Source organism: Cottoperca gobio, chromosome 16 (genome assembly GCF_900634415.1).
Source record: "Cottoperca gobio chromosome 16, fCotGob3.1, whole genome shotgun sequence".
Classification (NCBI taxonomy): Eukaryota; Metazoa; Chordata; class Actinopteri; order Perciformes; family Bovichtidae; genus Cottoperca; species Cottoperca gobio.
This window is the reverse complement of record NC_041370.1, coordinates 256,741-273,934: the sequence shown is the minus strand read 5'-3', so window position 1 is coordinate 273,934 and position 17,194 is coordinate 256,741. Positions and strand designations below refer to the sequence as shown.

Sequence of the window (17,194 nt, the reverse complement as noted above, 5' to 3'; positions counted from 1 at the left end):
ATAATCAGTATATTATGGGATGTATATTATAATCAATATATTATGGGATGTATATTATGGTATGTTTATTATGGTCAGTATATTATGGGATGTATATTATAATCAGTATATTATGGTCAGTATATTATGAACAGTATATTATGATCAGTATATTATGGGATGTATATTATAATCAGTATATTATGGGATGTATATTATGGGATGTATATTATAATCAGTATATTATGGTCAGTATATTATGGGATGTATATTATGGGATGTATATTATGATCAGTATATTATGGGATGTATATTATGATCAGTATATTATGGTCAGTATATTATGGGATGTATATTATAATCAGTATATTATGGGATGTATATTATGGGATGTATATTATAATCAGTATATTATGGTCAGTATATTATGGGATGTATATTATGATCAGTATATTATGGGATGTATATTATGGTTAGTATATTATGGTCAGTATATTATGGGATGTATATTATGGTCAGTATATTATGGTCAGTATAATATGGGATGTATATCATGGGATGTTTGGAGGGCTGGACTGGGACAAAGTGGGCGGAGTCAGAGGAGATAAATCCTGGTGTCAGAGAGCTGCACACACACACACACACACACACACAGAGTTTCATCTCTGGCTGTCTTCACACTGATCGCTCAGTTTGCAGCATGTCGTCGGCCGACAGGGAGCAGAACGTCACGGCAGCTGACTGGACGCAGGTCAGAACTTTCACCTTTTAAATCTAATATCTGATAATACTTCAGTGTAAGTACTCACATCTTCTTCTGCATCAAAATGTACTAAATGTAAAAGTACTGATGCAGAATAATATATATTATATTCTAAACTTTGATGCTGCAGCTGGAGAAGAATCTCTTTGCAAAGACTTTAAATGTTATTTTTACTTTTTGTATTAATAATGTGAAAACTAAAACTTTAGCGTTTTATTGTTTACTATATGTTTTATATTTATTGATGCACAAACATGCAGCAGTTTTACCTGCTTTATCATCACAGCGTGAATAATTATTACTAAACAAGATAAGTTTGGGATTTTCACTGAGGTTTATTTACTGATAATAAATAAATACATTATATTTTTTAAGCTTTCAGTTTAGAAAAGTTTCAAACAGATTTCAGTTTATAATTTATTCAGACTTTAAATAGTGAAGATTGTTTTTAAACTGTAAAAGATAAGAATCTGGTTTCAGTCACTTGGGGGGGGGGTTATGTCTTAACACTTTCACTCTCAAACATCTGCAGTTTCTTCCTCGTGTTGATTTATTTTGGTAGAACGTTTAATGTTTAATCAAATGAAACGTGTTTCTTGAGTCTTTGAACCCTTTCAGTGTCGGGCATGAAATCAATCAATTAATCATATTGTCAATAAACCTCACTAAATCACAGAGAGTGTATTAATCTGCCGCAGAAAATAGTCCGAACAGAAGCTCCACTTCCTGTTCGATACAAGCAGAAAACTAAATGAAGTCATTCGTTTCAGATCGTTTCTATAAATTATATATAGATTTAAAACTTGCTGCAGATTTATTTGTTAAGAGGAAGTGATAAAAAGTTTTTGTGAAAGGCTTCATTGTTCTTTATTTCCTTATATCGTCTCTTTCACTCACTCTGTTAAAGTTCCCTGTGAAACTTCCGCAGAGTTTTCATTGTTGTGCAGAGTTAAAGTGTTACAGTGTTAAAACTCACTGCAGGTGTACGAGGCGGCCCGCTGGATCCAGCTGCTCATGGCGCTGCTCAGGTGAGAACGTTCACCTGTCCAGTTTCTACCTTTCTCTTCCTGCAGCCACATTTATTTTGACCTGATTTCTGACAGTTTTATCATTTTTCAAATGTTATTTAATGTATTTCAGCTCAAAACTGGATCAAAATTAAACTGCAGGTTGAAAAACATTGAAGTTACTTTTTAAGTTTAATGTTCTGCTTCGCTGCAGAAACTAAGAGGAACGAGGTCAAAGGTCAGAGGTCAGAGGTCACGGCCCTCAGACAATAGAAGGATGAAGTTGCTGGATTAGTGCTTTGTCTTGTTATATTACAGAAGGACTTCACATCATGTGTCATTGTGTCTGCAGCGTTCTGGGTTCAGGCTCCATCATCGTCTGCGTGATGATCCGGAGACTCAGCCGGACGCCGGAGGTCAGACTTTATTCTCTGCACGTCTCAAACACAAGTGATGTCACAGTTACTCTGAAGTTCACCTGATATCAGACACATTCTTTTAGATATTTTCTGCATTTTCATAAATATGAATTTATGCAAAACTACAGGCTTTAAAAAATTTGGGGCCATTTTCTTTGTACAACTTCTTTTGCATTCACTCACAAAACTTCAGAAGAAAATATCACCGAGTCCTTTCTGTGAAATCATTTCTGTTAATGAAGGATTTTAGTCCTCGGACGTCTGGATCTTAAGTTCTCACAGAAACAAGCTGAACAAACGTTAGCGGCAGCCGAACAGCGTGCAGGAGAAACTCTGATGTTTAACCTTTGAATCAGAGAAGAGAAGAACTCCCATGATGCACCGCTGCTGCACCACCACACCAAACTCCCATGATGCACCTCTGCTGCACCACCACACCAAACTCCCATGATGCACCGCTGCTGCACCACCACACCAAACTCCCATGATGCACCGCTGCTGCACCACCACACCAAACTCCCATGATGCACCGCTGCTGTACCAAACTCCAGCTTTTACTGCAGTTTTCATTCAGAGCCCCGTCGTGACAGGAAGTTACAGATTGTGTGTTTAACGCTAGAGAATGCAACTTATTTCAGAAGAAGATTTGGAAAAGCTCAGCTGGGAAGTTGAAAGGCTTCGTAATAAACTGGATGAACTTCATCGTCCTCCACATTCAGATTTTACCGTCTTTGCAACGTGTAACTTCTCAAACCGTGTTCGCAGCTGCAGCCTCTGTTCCTGCTCAGCGTGTCCGACCTGCTGCTCGCTCTCTGCTGGTTGATCGGAGCTGCTCTCTTCTGTGAACGCTGCCGCAGTCTGAACACACTCTGCTACCACCTGCACGCTGTGGAACAGGTAAACACACACACACACACACACACACACACACACACACACACACACACACACACACACACACACTCACACACATCTGTGTATAAGTACGGAAGCCCTAAACGGCCACAGTTAATTTGATTTTTTCCTGTTAGAACAATAGAAATAAAATTCCCTCAAGATCAAATTATTTGTCATTATCTCAAAATAAAAATAAAAGTTTTTCCGAGTAACGGAATCTTTTGAGATAATTAACTAATAATTTGAGATTTTTTTTTTTAATTAAACATAATAATTTATCTCGTTATCCTAGGAAAACAACATTTGTTATTTCAAGATAAAAACATAAATAATTTGTGATCTCGAGAAAACAAACGTGTTAAACTAAAATGTATTTCCGTGTGTATTCCTACGAATGTCCAGCAACACCAGCGATCAGTGCGCTTCTGAACCTGTTCAGAAAACAACACTCGGTTAGCTTTAGGAAAAGATCTTGTTTTGGGTTAAAATAACTCCACAAGTGGCGTCACTGAAATACGGAAGTTACGTAACGACTAATAAATAAATAAAGCTCGCTTTTTGTTAAAGACCTCGTCCAGAGTACTGCATTTGGGTCCTCACTTTGACCTCAGCGTGACAGCTGCTTAACGTTAGCGGACTTTAAGTATTACAGTCGTTTTGTTTCCCTTGGTGTGAGATGATGTTTTAAACATACGCTAAGTCGCCTACACAACTTATTGATGATACACTGCATAATATAACACAGAGACATTTATTGATATGAATGCGATAAACACGGGATCGTCCCACATTGGTCCTGATGATGGCGCTCTGCTCTGCTCACGGCTACATGGATTACTTATTAATAGATTAAGTTGGTTATATACCAATTATGGTGCATTACTTTTCACAGCTATAAGTGCGACCAGTGTGAGAACAGCCTGCACTGGAGCGCCACATGTGGATTAATCCGCCACTGACAATAGTTCCAACAGTACGTTCTGATAAAAACTGTTTTAATAACTTACTGAAACTATAAATTTGTCTCAGTAAAGATTTACGTCTTCAGTAGGAACTGAGAGACAGACAGGAAGTCAGACAGTATTTAGAGACGCACCGACGTGTTGTTGACAATAAGACAAACAGAGAATATCAGCTGTGTTTACATTCTTCTCCTCTCACGTCGATCAGCTCGGTGAGACTCACTAATACTCAACAATAAGGAAGTTCAGGAAGTTCAACAGAAAGCAGAGATCAGATTCTCACATTTCTTTGAGGGGAAACTTTTGCTCTTTTCCCCCATTGTTGAAAGATATTATGGGATTTCCTTCTCCTCATAGCAAACAGATATGTTTCCTTAAAAATAAACCAAATGAGGAACTCTCATCTAAAGCTGGCGGTAGATCGTCCTCACTTTAAAGTCCCCTGAGATGTGCAGCTGGAATAATGAACTTCAAGATCGACTCTGAAAACACTGCACTACAGAGAAGTACTGCATCAAATGTCAAAGTACTTCAAGTAAAAGTATTGTATTATTCTGAATGTATTAATGAAGACATACCGGGTTCACCCCCGGTATGTCTTCATTAACTAACATTAGATATATAAACATTACAAAAACAAGTTTGTTCTCAACGTCGACGTTAGTTTAAGATTTTGCCGTGAAAATGAAAAATGTTGTTCCTGAGACGGATGAGTCTGGATCAAAGTTCATTTTCTCCTGATTTGTCCGTCTGAAAAATATAATTTAAGTGTCAGAAGGTTCTGGAGATATGTAGCTGGTGAGAACTGGGTCCAATATTTACTTTGGGCCGAGCGTAATCTGTGTTCACGTCCACCACCGTATCGTAGATTTACTTCTGCTGCTCTTCTCCTAAAGTGTCTCTTACTTGTCTCTGGATGTACAGATGTCATGTCTGTACTTTTCCACACCAGGACTTGGACCCGAGCCTCTTGGGTGAGAACCAAGAATCCTGACCTCTCGACCATATGGGGCTAATCCTTTAATACATTCTGTCAGGTGCTGTTGCTTCCCAGGCGTCTCTCCCATACTGTCACCCAACTGCATTTATACACTTTGAACCTGGAGCTGCACTTTGGGCAGTTGGACCCAGATGACCCAGATGACCCGGTCCAGAACTGATTGTGAACTGGGTCAGACTGGGAAGAAACATTGCAGCAAAACCAGATTGGATGTAAACAGAAAAACAGCGGCATACATTCCTGACCTACATGTATTGTTCGGGAGCACAGAGCCGCGGGGCAGCCGGGTGATTCACTGCAACAAACTGTGTTTCTGTCCCGTCAGATTCTGTACATGACGTCCTTCTTTTACACACTCAACTACGTGTTCAGCCTCTACAGCGGAATCAGAGAGAAGTTCTACAACTGCATGAATGGATATCCTGGACAGGTACACGGCAACATGTAACAGGAACATGTAACACACACATTAATGTAACAGGAACATGTAACACACACATTAATGCAACAGGAACATGTAACACACACATTAATGTAACAGGAACATGTAACACACACATTAATGTAACAGGAACATGTAACACACACATTAATGTAACAGGAACATGTAACACACACATTAATGTAACAGGAACATGTAACACACACATTAATGTAACAGGAACATGTAACACACACATTAATGTAACAGGAACATGTAACACACACATTAATGTAACAGGAACATGTAACACACACATTAATGTAACAGGAACATGTAACACACACATTAATGTAACAGGAACATGTAACACACACATTAATGTAACAGGAACATGTAACACACACATTAATGTAACAGGAACATGTAACACACACATTAATGCAACAGGAACATGTAACACACACATTAATGTAACAGGAACATGTAACACACACATTAATGCAACAGGAACATGTAACACACACATTAATGTAACAGGAACATGTAACACACACATTAATGCAACAGGAACATGTAACACACACATTAATGTAACAGGAACATGTAACACACGCATTAATGTAACAGGAACATGTAACACACACATTAATGTAACAGGAACATGTAACACACGCATTAATGTAACAGGAACATGTAACACACACATTAATGTAACAGGAACATGTAACACACACATTAATGTAACAGGAACATGTAACACACACATTAATGTAACAGGAACATGTAACACACACATTAATGTAACAGGAACATGTAACACACACATTAATGTAACAGGAACATGTAACACACACATTAATGTAACAGGAACATGTAACACACACATTAATGTAACAGGAACATGTAACACACACATTAATGTAACAGGAACATGTAACACACACATTAATGTAACAGGAACATGTAACACACACATTAATGTAACAGGAACATGTAACACACACATTAATGTAACAGGAACATGTAACACACACATTAATGTAACAGGAACATGTAACACACACATTAATGTAACAGGAACATGTAACACACACATTAATGTAACAGGAACATGTAACACACACATTAATGTAACAGGAACATGTAACACACACATTAATGTAACAGGAACATGTAACACACACATTAATGTAACAGGAACATGTAACACACACATTAATGTAACAGGAACATGTAACACACACATTAATGTAACAGGAACATGTAACACACACATTAATGTAACAGGAACATGTAACACACACATTAATGTAACAGGAACATGTAACACACACATTAATGTAACAGGAACATGTAACACACACATTAATGTAACAGGAACATGTAACACACACATTAATGTAACAGGAACATGTAACACACACATTAATGTAGCAGGAACATGTAACACACACATTAATGTAACAGGAACATGTAACACACACATTAATGTAACAGGAACATGTAACACACACATTAATGTAATAGGAACATGTAACACACACATTAATGCAACAGGAACATGTACACACACATTAATGTAACAGGAACATGTAACACACATTATGTAACAGGAACATGTAACACACACATTAATGGAACAGGAACATGTAACACACACATTAATGTAACAGGAACATGTAACACACATTAATGTAACAGGAACATGTAACACACACATTAATGTAACAGGAACATGTAACACACACATTAATGTAACAGGAACATGTAACACACACATTAATGTAACAGGAACATGTAACACACACATTAATGTAGCAGGAACATGTAACACACACATTAATGTAACAGGAACATGTAACACACACATTAATGTAACAGGAACATGTAACCCACATTAATGTAACAGGAACATGTAACACACACATTAATGTAACAGGAACATGTAACACACACTTAGTGTATTAATGTAGCAGGAACATGTAACACACACATTAATGTAACAGGAACATATAACACACACATTAATGTAATAGGAACATGTAACACACACATTAATGTAACAGGAACATATAACACACACATTAATGTAACAGGAACATGTAACACACACATTAATGTAACAGGAACATGTAACACACACATGAATGTAGCAGGAACATGTAACACACACATTAATGTAACAGGAACATGTAACACACACATTAATGTAACAGGAACATGTAACACACACATTAATGCAACAGGAACATGTAACACACACATTAATGTAACAGGAACATGTAACACACACATTAATGTAACATGTAACACACACATTAATGCAACAGGAACATGTAACACACACATTAATGTAACAGGAACATGTAACACACACACATTCATGTAACAGGAACATGTAACACACACATTAATGTAACAGGAACATGTAACACACACATTAATGCAACAGGAACATGTAACACACATTAATGTAACAGGAACATGTAACACACACATTAATGTAACAGGAACATGTAACACACACATTAATGCAACAGGAACATATAACACACACATTAATGTAACAGGAACATGTAACACACACATTACTGTAACATGAACATGTAACACACACATGAATGTAGCAGGAACATGTAACACACACATTAATGTAATAGGAACATGTAACACACACATTAATGCAACAGGAACATGTAACACACACATTAATGTAACAGGAACATGTAACACACATTAATGTAACAGGAACATGTAACACACACATTAATGGAACAGGAACATGTAACACACACATTAATGTAACAGGAACATGTAACACACATTAATGTAACAGGAACATGTAACACACACATTAATGTAACAGGAACATGTAACACACACATTAATGCAACAGGAACATATAACACACACATTAATGTAATAGGAACATGTAACACACACATTAATGTGACAGGAACATGTAACACACACATTAATGTAACAGGAACATGTAACACACACATTAATGTAACAGGAACATGTAACACACACATTAATGCAACAGGAACATATAACACACACATTAATGTAATAGGAACATGTAACACACACATTAATGTAACAGGAACATGTAAGACACACATTAATGTAACAGGAACATGTAACACACACATTAATGCAACAGGAACATATAACACACACATTAATGTAATAGGAACATGTAACACACACATTAATGTAACAGGAACATGTAACACACACATGAATGTAGCAGGAACATGTAACACACACATTAATGTAACAGGAACATGTAACACACACATTAATGTAACAGGAACATGTAACACACACATTAATGTAACAGGAACATCAGCTATAATATAAAACATTTACTACTGTTACTTTAAGTCATTTAGTTACATTACTTACACATTTACCTAAACTGGTTTTGAATTCAGGACTTTCTCTTGTAAAAAGCCACAAAGCTAAATGTGTAACTATTCCTTTAACACCACCAACACTCTGTTCAGCTGACCTCATGTTTGTGTAAATGAAAGTTCAATTTAAATAAAGGTTTTCCATCTTCTTGTCCAGTTTTCCAACAGACTGAGCACCGCGAGTAAAATCACTGCGCTGCTTTCAGGGTGAGAACAACTAAAGTTTGATATTCATGTTGGAAACATTTCTTTTAGTTGTGGTTAAACTTCCATCCTCTGGTCCTCAGTGTGTTTCCTGTGCTGCTGATGACGCCCGTCTTTATACAAGGAAACATCAGCCGATGTGAAACCAACGCCAGCGAGACGTCCAGGTGAGGAGCAGCGGGACAAATCTGGTTTTACTTTCACGATATAAACTTGAGTCTGTTTGTTTTGACCCTCACTGTGCACCGTACCTCGCCAGGTGTCTGCTGATGCACACACTGTATGTGACCTCAGAGCAGCAGCAGCCAATCAGAGCCTGCAGCCTGCTGCATACGTACCGCACCGCCGTCTTCCTCGCCACCTTCCTCCTCACACTTGTCAGCATCACAGTGAGTGGCGTCACGTGACATGACATGATTTAAAAAGACATCATTAGAGTTGCAACTAATGTTTGTTTTCATTATTCATTAAGATCATTATTTTATCAATTCATCCATTCATCGTGAATTAAATGTCATAAAGCTGAAGAGTTCTAATGAATGTGTGCTGCAGGTGCTCGTGGTCAGAGCTCGCCGTATCTACAGGCGGGTGGTGACGTCCAACGGTTACCTAGGCAACCAGCAGCGGGCCTCCTTCCGTGTGATGGACCGGCGGATGCTGCTGTACCCGCTGATCTTCGTCCTCTGTTGGGGTCCAGGTCTGTTTCCTCCTCCTCACTCAGCACCGACACACACAGAGAACGATGGAGGGTTTGACTCTTTGTCTATGTGTCCTCAGCCGCCGCTCTGGCGTTCCTCCGGCTGGTGGAGCCCTCAGCAGGTCAGGGCGTGGCCGGGGTCGCCCTCTACATATCTCAGGTCAGTGTGCAGCAGGACGACGGGCCGGTAGTCTTCATCACTTTGTAGACCTGTGAAGACAAGTTAGCAGGACAGTCTGTGTCTTTGTCTTTGTTGCAGTTCTGAGTTTCTTTGTGATGTTTGATAAACATTTGTAATGTTAACGTTCTCTTCACACAGAAGGTTTGTGCTGCACGCACAGACACATATCTGCATCCTCAGGGTCACATAGTTACAAAATGTATCATATATATATATTAACACTGCTGCTCAGGGACTAACTCTACATTTGTATCTTTGCATTTATCTGTAAAATACTGGATAGTTGAGCCTCGTTAGACCCATATCATGTCTTTAAACCAGAAGGGTCAGAGGTCAGGGCTCAGTATTGGAACAAGCTGGAGTGATGCGCAGGAGACGTGAGCTGTTACTTGTGTCCTTCGTCCTCAGGCTCTCACCTCGACCTCTCAGGGTTTCCTCATCTGTCTGGTGTACGGGTGGACGCGCGCACGTCTCCGCCGGGCCGCCGGGACGGTTTTCTCTCGAGACGTGGACACTCAGACGCCTCTGCTGAGATCACAGAAGCAGAGAAGCTACCAAACACTTCGCACCGGCTGAGGGAGAAACACACAGGGGAGCAACCTGAAAGTGAAACAGGTGTTTTCTAGAGGAAAGTGTGAACTGTCACTTTCACTGGAGGGGAAACCCCGCGGCTGCTCTCTGCGGAGGACGCAGCCTCCCCCCTCTGATCCTGAACCAGCGAGGCGAGGAAGGGGGAGAAGGACACGCAGGTTCACGAAAAAGAAAACAGGATTTGAAAGCGACGTGGCTGCACAGACTCACAGCTGCTCCGTTACGCTGCTCTGCAGGTCACGTGACCCCTGTGGGTCCGAGGCGGCCAATCTTCATCAGCAGCTTTGACATTAAAGGAATCTGATTCAAAAACAACTCAACAGAATCTGAGCCGAACTAAATTATATCGTTTTCATGCACAACAGAAAACATCTCCAACACTTTGTTTACACTAAAAGATCTTTAAGCTGTAAGTGATTCATATTAAAGAACAGTTCTGCTCTCAGCTTCAGGGTTTTAATGTTGGAAGAGATTTAAGACCATGAAGTTGTTTATGAATGTTGTAACTGGAGCCTTTTAAAGGAACATTTAAGTGATTAAGTTTGATGTTTGTTCATTATTATAATTCTTTGATCCTGTGGGTGGTAGCTCTGCTGCACGATGTGAAGACAATCTGCTGTTGAATCACGATAACAATATAACTTATATAACTTATATACATGTTCAGATGTTTAAGTGAACTCTGTTCTAAAATAATTGTTTGTTGAATTAGAGGAAATGATTTCCAACATCCAACAGATTGAACTGAAGACAAAAGGCACAAATAGAAAGCTTTAACTCAGTAAATCTGTCGAAGATTTGAAGTTCTTAGACTCTGAGAAGTTGCAGCTCTGCAGCCTCGTTCATATTCTGCATCTTTTTTGTCAAATTATAATAAAATATATATCCATCCATCCATCCATCGTCTACCGCTTATCCGGGATCGGGTCGCGGGGGCAGCAGCTCCAGTAAGGAACCCCAATCTTCCCTTCTCCGGGCCACATCCTCCAGCTCCGACTGGGGGATCCTGAGGCGTTCCCAGGCCAGTGAGGAGATATAATCTCTCCACCGAGTCCTGGGTCTTCCCCGGGGTCTCCTCCCAGCTGGACGTGCCTGGAACACCTCCCTAGGGAGGCGCCCAGGTGGCATCCTTACTAGATGCCCGAACCACCTCAACTGGCTCCTTTCAACGTAAAGGAGCAGCGGCTCTACTCCGAGTCTCTCACGGATGGCTGAGCTTCTCACCCTATCTCTAAGGGAGACGCCAGCCACCCGTCTGAGAAAACCCATTTCGGCCGCTTGTACCCGTGATCTCGTTCTTTCGGTCATGACCCAGCCTTCATGACCATAGGTGAGGGTAGGAGCGAAGATCGACCGGTATATTGAGAGCTTTGCCTTCTGGCTCAGCTCTCTTTTCGTCACAACGGTGCGGTAAAGTGACTGTAATACCGCCCCCGCTGCGCCGATTCTCCGGCCAATCTCTCGCTCCATTGTCCCCTCACTCGCGAACAAGACCCCGAGGTACTTGAACTCCTTCACTTGGGGTAATGGCTCATTCCCTACCCGGAGTAGGCAATCCACCGGTTTCCTGCTGAGAGCCATGGCCTCAGATTTGGAGGTGCTGATCCTCATCCCAACCGCTGCACACTCGGCTGCGAACCGATCCAGTGAGTGTTGAAGGTCACAGACCGATGATGCCATAAGGACCACATCATCTGCAAAGAGCAGCGATGAGATCCTCAGGTCACCGAACTGCAACCCCTCTCCTCCACGACTACGCCTCGATATCCTATCCATGAACATCATGAACAGGATTGGTGATAAAGCGCAGCCCTGGCGGAGGCCAACATTCACGGGAAACGAGTCCGACTTACTGCCGAGTATCCGGACACAACTCTCGCTTTGGGCGTACAGGGATTGGATGGCCCTCAAAAGTGACCCCCTCACCCCATACTCCCGCAGCACCTCCCACAGTATCACCCGGGGGACCCGGTCATACGCCTTCTCCAGATCCACAAAACACATGTAGACCGGATGGGCGTACTCCCAGGCCCCCTCCAGGATCCTTGCAAGAGTAAAGAGTTGGTCTGTTGTTCCACGACCAGGACGGAATCCGCATTGTTCCTCTTCAATCAGAGGTTCGACTACCGGCCGAACCCTCCTTTCCAGTACCTTGGAGTAGACTTTACCAGGGAGGCTGAGAAGTGTGATACCCCTGTAGTTGGCACACACTCTCTGGTCCCCCTTTTTAAATAGGGGAACCACCACCCCGGTCTGCCAACCCCTAGGCACTGTCCCAGACTTCCACGCAATGTTGACGAGGCGTGTCAACCAAGACAGCCCCTCAACACCCAAAGCCTTCAGCATTTCTGGACGGATCTCATCAACCCCTGCGGCTTTGCCACTGTGGAGTTGTTTGACTACCTCAGTGACTTCCATCAGGGAAATTGACGATGATCCCCCATCAGCTTCCAGCTCTGCCTCAACCATAGAGGGCGTGTTAGTCGGATTCAGGAGTTCCTCAAAGTGCTCCTTCCAGCGGCCGATAACCTTCTCAGTTGAAGTCAGCAGGGTCCCACCCTTGCTGTACACAGCTTGGATGGTTCCTCGCTTCCCCCTCCTGAGGTGCCGGATGGTTTTCCAGAAGCACCTTGGTGCCGACCGAAAGTCCTTCTCCATAGCTTCTCCGAACTTCTCCCACACCCGCTGCTTTGCCTCTGACACGGCAGAAGCTGCCGCCCTTCTAGTCCTTCGATACCCTGCAACTGTTTCCGGAGTCCTCCCGGATAACATAACCCGGAAGGACTCCTTCTTCAGTCGGACGGCTTCCCTGACCACCGGGGTCCACCACGGTGTTCGAGGGTTACCGCCCCTTGAGGCACCTAAGACCTTGAGACCACAGCTCATCACCGCAGCTTCAGCAATAGAGGTTTTGAACATCGCCCACTCAGGTTCAATGCCCCCAACCTCCACAGGGATGGCTGAAAAGCTCCGCCGGAGGTGTGAGTTAAAGATCCCCAGGACAGGGGCTTCCTCCAGACGTTCCCAGTTCACCCGCACTACCCGTTTGGGTTTACCAGGTCTGTCCAGAGTCTTCCCCCACCCCTTGATCCAACTCACCACCAGATGGTGATCAGTCGACAGCTCCGCCCCTCTCTTCACCCGAGTGTCCAAAACATGCGGCCTCAGATCAGATGATACGATTACGAAATCGATCATTGACCTTTGGCCTAGGGTGCTCTGGTACCACGTGCACTTATGAGCATCCTTATGTTCGAACATGGTGTTTGTTATGGCCATTCCATGACTAGCACAGAAGTCCAACAACAAACGACCGTTCGGGTTTAGATCAGGGAGGCCCTTCCTCCCAATCACGCCTCTCCAGGTGTCTCCATCGTTTCCCACGTGTGCGTTGAAGTCTCCCAGCAAGACTACGGAGTCCCCTACTGGAGCCACCTGTAGGGCTCCATTCAGGGTCTCCAAGAAGGCCGAATACTCAGAACTGCGGTTTGGGGCATAGGCACAAACAACAGTCAGAGTTTTCCCCCCCATAACCCGAAGGCGTAGGGAGGCGACCCTCTCGTCCACCGGGATAAACTCCAACGTGGCGGCGCTCAGCCGGGGGCTAGTGAGTATCCCCACCCCGGCCCGAGGCCTCACACCTTGGGCAACTCCGGAGAAGAATAGAGTCCAACCCCTATCCAGGAGTACGGTTCCAGAGCCAAGACTGTGCGTGGAGGTAAGCCCCACCAGATCCAACTGGTAGCGATCCACCTCCCGCACTAGTTCCGGCTCCTTCCCCCACAGAGAGGTGACGTTCCACGTCCCCAGAGCCAGCCTCTGCTGCCCGGGTCTGGTCCGTCGAGGTCCCTGACCATCACTGCCACCCGTGTGACAGCGCACCCGACCCCAGCGGTTTTTCCCATGAGTGGTGGGCCCACAGGATGGATGGATGGGAGGCACCACGTAGCTTCTTCGGGCTGTGCCCGACCGGGCTCCGTGGCAAACCCGGCCACCAGGCGCTCGCTGTCGGGCCCTCCCTCTGGGCCTGGCTCCAGACGGGGGCCCCGGGCTTCCTCCGGGCAGGGTCTCTCCTTTCCTTTCCCTTTCTTTCATGAAGTCGTTTTTGAACCATTCTTAGTCTGGCCCCTCGCCTGAGACCAATTTGCCTTGGGAGACCCTACCAGGAGCACTAGGCTCCAGACAACACAGCTCTCAGGTTCATAGGGACACACAAACCTCTCCACCACGATAAGGTGATGGTTCCCAGAGAGGATAAAATATATAGTTATGAAAAATGTTTTGTTTTCAGTAAAAACTTTTACAAACACATAAATATTTCTTGTTTTAAATAAATGTAATAGAGTTATTAAATTCCTTTTCTGAGCCTTTAAAGCGTCAGAATGTACAGTCATGACGTTTCCACTCGCTACCGTGCAGAAACACAGTGAGGCCGCCTGACGCAGGAGCCTGACCGCACTCAGTGTGTGTGTGTGTGTGTGTGTGTGTGTGTGTGTGTGTGTGTGTGTGTGTGTGTCCGCTGAGGGCATTTGGCCAGAATCTGCAGAAGAACAAAGCGTTTCCTCAGCTCTGACACTGACGCTCATCACAACCTGCAGGAAGCGTCTCTCATCACTGAGATGAAATGTCAGCAAACTTTATTTGCAAACTTTAATTCTTTAAAACTAATCTTGAAGCTACAAAACCTGCAAAGATCAAAGTGACAAGAAGATGAACTTACGACTGATTAATAGTTTCACTGGATATAAAGCTGCTTTCTTCTCATGTTATATTGTGAGTTTATTATATAAAGCAGATAAAGAAACTCCTGCTGCTGCAGGCCGGATCCTCTTACCCTCTCTGGACTTCAACACTTCGAGCTAGAAAAGCAGGAGAAACGATTACATCATGAAGAGAATAAGGAATAAGTTCAGACACAACGTGTGTTCAGAATGAACTAAAGCTGAACTTTCACATGTTAGTTACAACAAACACTCAGTGAAACAAAACCTGTGGGACTGTTGGAAAGTCTACAGACTACAAAGAGACATAAAATGACAAAGAGACACAAAAATACAGAGACACAAACCTACAAAGAGACACAAAAATATACAAAACTACACAGAGACACAAAATTACAAAGAGACACAAACCTACAAAGAGACACAAAAATATACAAAACTACAAAGAGACACAAAAATGAGTACAGAAAGAAGATGAGATACTTTCAGAAACTGAGACACTCGTTTTAACTTTAAACAAAGTGAATTGGGACATTAAAGTGGAATTAATATTTTAAGAGGTGAAATGGATTGTGGGTAAATGCTGAGCCTGGTAATTAAGTTCGAGATAAAGATTCTGCTCACACAGCTGAGGACTGGAAATGTGGATTATGTAATGTGTGCATAATGTGCAGGGAAACATCGCAGCGTGGTCGGTGATGTAATCTGTGCTGATTACACAACTTCACACATCTACAGCCGCCGTCTGTTCTTGTGCACAAACAAACTGATGAGCAGTGAATGAAGCTCCACGTCACTGCAGAACAACAACAGCAGCTCTGTTCTGCAAACCTGCTGCTCTCACATCATCGTATTACTGTCTCATTATCGTCTCATTGTCTCATTATTGTTTCATTGTATTATTATTGTCTCATTGTCTCATTATTGTCTCATTGTCTCATTATTGTCTCATTGTCTTATTATTGTCTCATTGTCTCATTATTGTCTCATTATCTCATTATTGTCTCATTGTCTTATTATTGTCTCATTGTCTCATTATTGTCTTATTGTCTTATTTATGTCTCATTGTCTCATTGTCTTATTATTGTCTCATTATTGTCTCATTGTCTCATTATTGTCTCATTGTCTTATTATTGTCTCATTGTCTTATTATTGTCTCATTATTGTATCATTGTCTTATTATTGTCTCATTGTCTTATTATTGTCTCATTATTGTATCATTGTCTTATTATTGTCTCATTGTCTTATTATTGTCTCATTGTCTTATTATTGTCTCATTGTCTTATTATTGTCTCATTATTGTATCATTGTCTTATTATTGTCTCATTGTCTCATTATTGTCTCATTGTCTCATTATTGTCTCATTGTCTTATTATTGTCTCATTGTCTTATTATTGTCTCATTGTCTTATTATTGTCTCATTATTGTATCATTGTCTTATTATTGTCTCATTGTCTCATTATTGTCTCATTGTCTCATTGTCTTATTATTGTCTCATTGTCTTATTATTGTCTCACTGTCTCATTATTGTCTCATTGTCTCATTATTGTCTCATTGTCTTATTATTGTCTCATTGTCTCATTATTGTCTCATTGTCTCATTATTGTCTCATTATTGTCTCATTGTCTTATTATTGTCTCATTGTCTCATTATTGTCTCATTGTCTCATTATTGTCTCATTGTCTTATTATTGTCTCATTGTCTCATTATTGTCTCATTGTCTTATTATTGTCTCATTATTGTCTTATTATTTTTTCATTATTGTATCATTGTCTTATTATTGTCTCATTGTCTTATTATTGTCTTATTATTGTCTCATTATTGTCTCATTGTCTTATTATTGTCTCATTGTCTTATTATCGTCTTATTGTCTTATTATTTTCTCATTGTCTTATTATTGTCTCATTGTATTATTATCGTCTTATTGTCT

General features: G+C 41.7%; 1 protein-coding gene across 1 annotated transcript; it reads left to right on the top strand.

Moving 5' to 3' along the window:
• The first annotated feature begins 639 nt into the window (after nt 1-639).
• tmem116 (transmembrane protein 116) lies at nt 640-10,988 on the top strand. The gene is made up of 11 exons (XM_029451982.1): nt 640-730; nt 1,724-1,770; nt 2,102-2,165; nt 2,934-3,065; nt 5,353-5,457; nt 9,028-9,077; nt 9,158-9,241; nt 9,334-9,463; nt 9,627-9,771; nt 9,852-9,931; nt 10,361-10,988. The coding sequence occupies exons 1-11, from the start codon at nt 680-682 to the stop codon at nt 10,526-10,528; spliced, it is 1,056 nt and encodes a 351-aa protein (XP_029307842.1). The 5' UTR covers nt 640-679; the 3' UTR covers nt 10,529-10,988.
• Nucleotides 10,989-17,194: the final 6,206 nt, after the last annotated feature.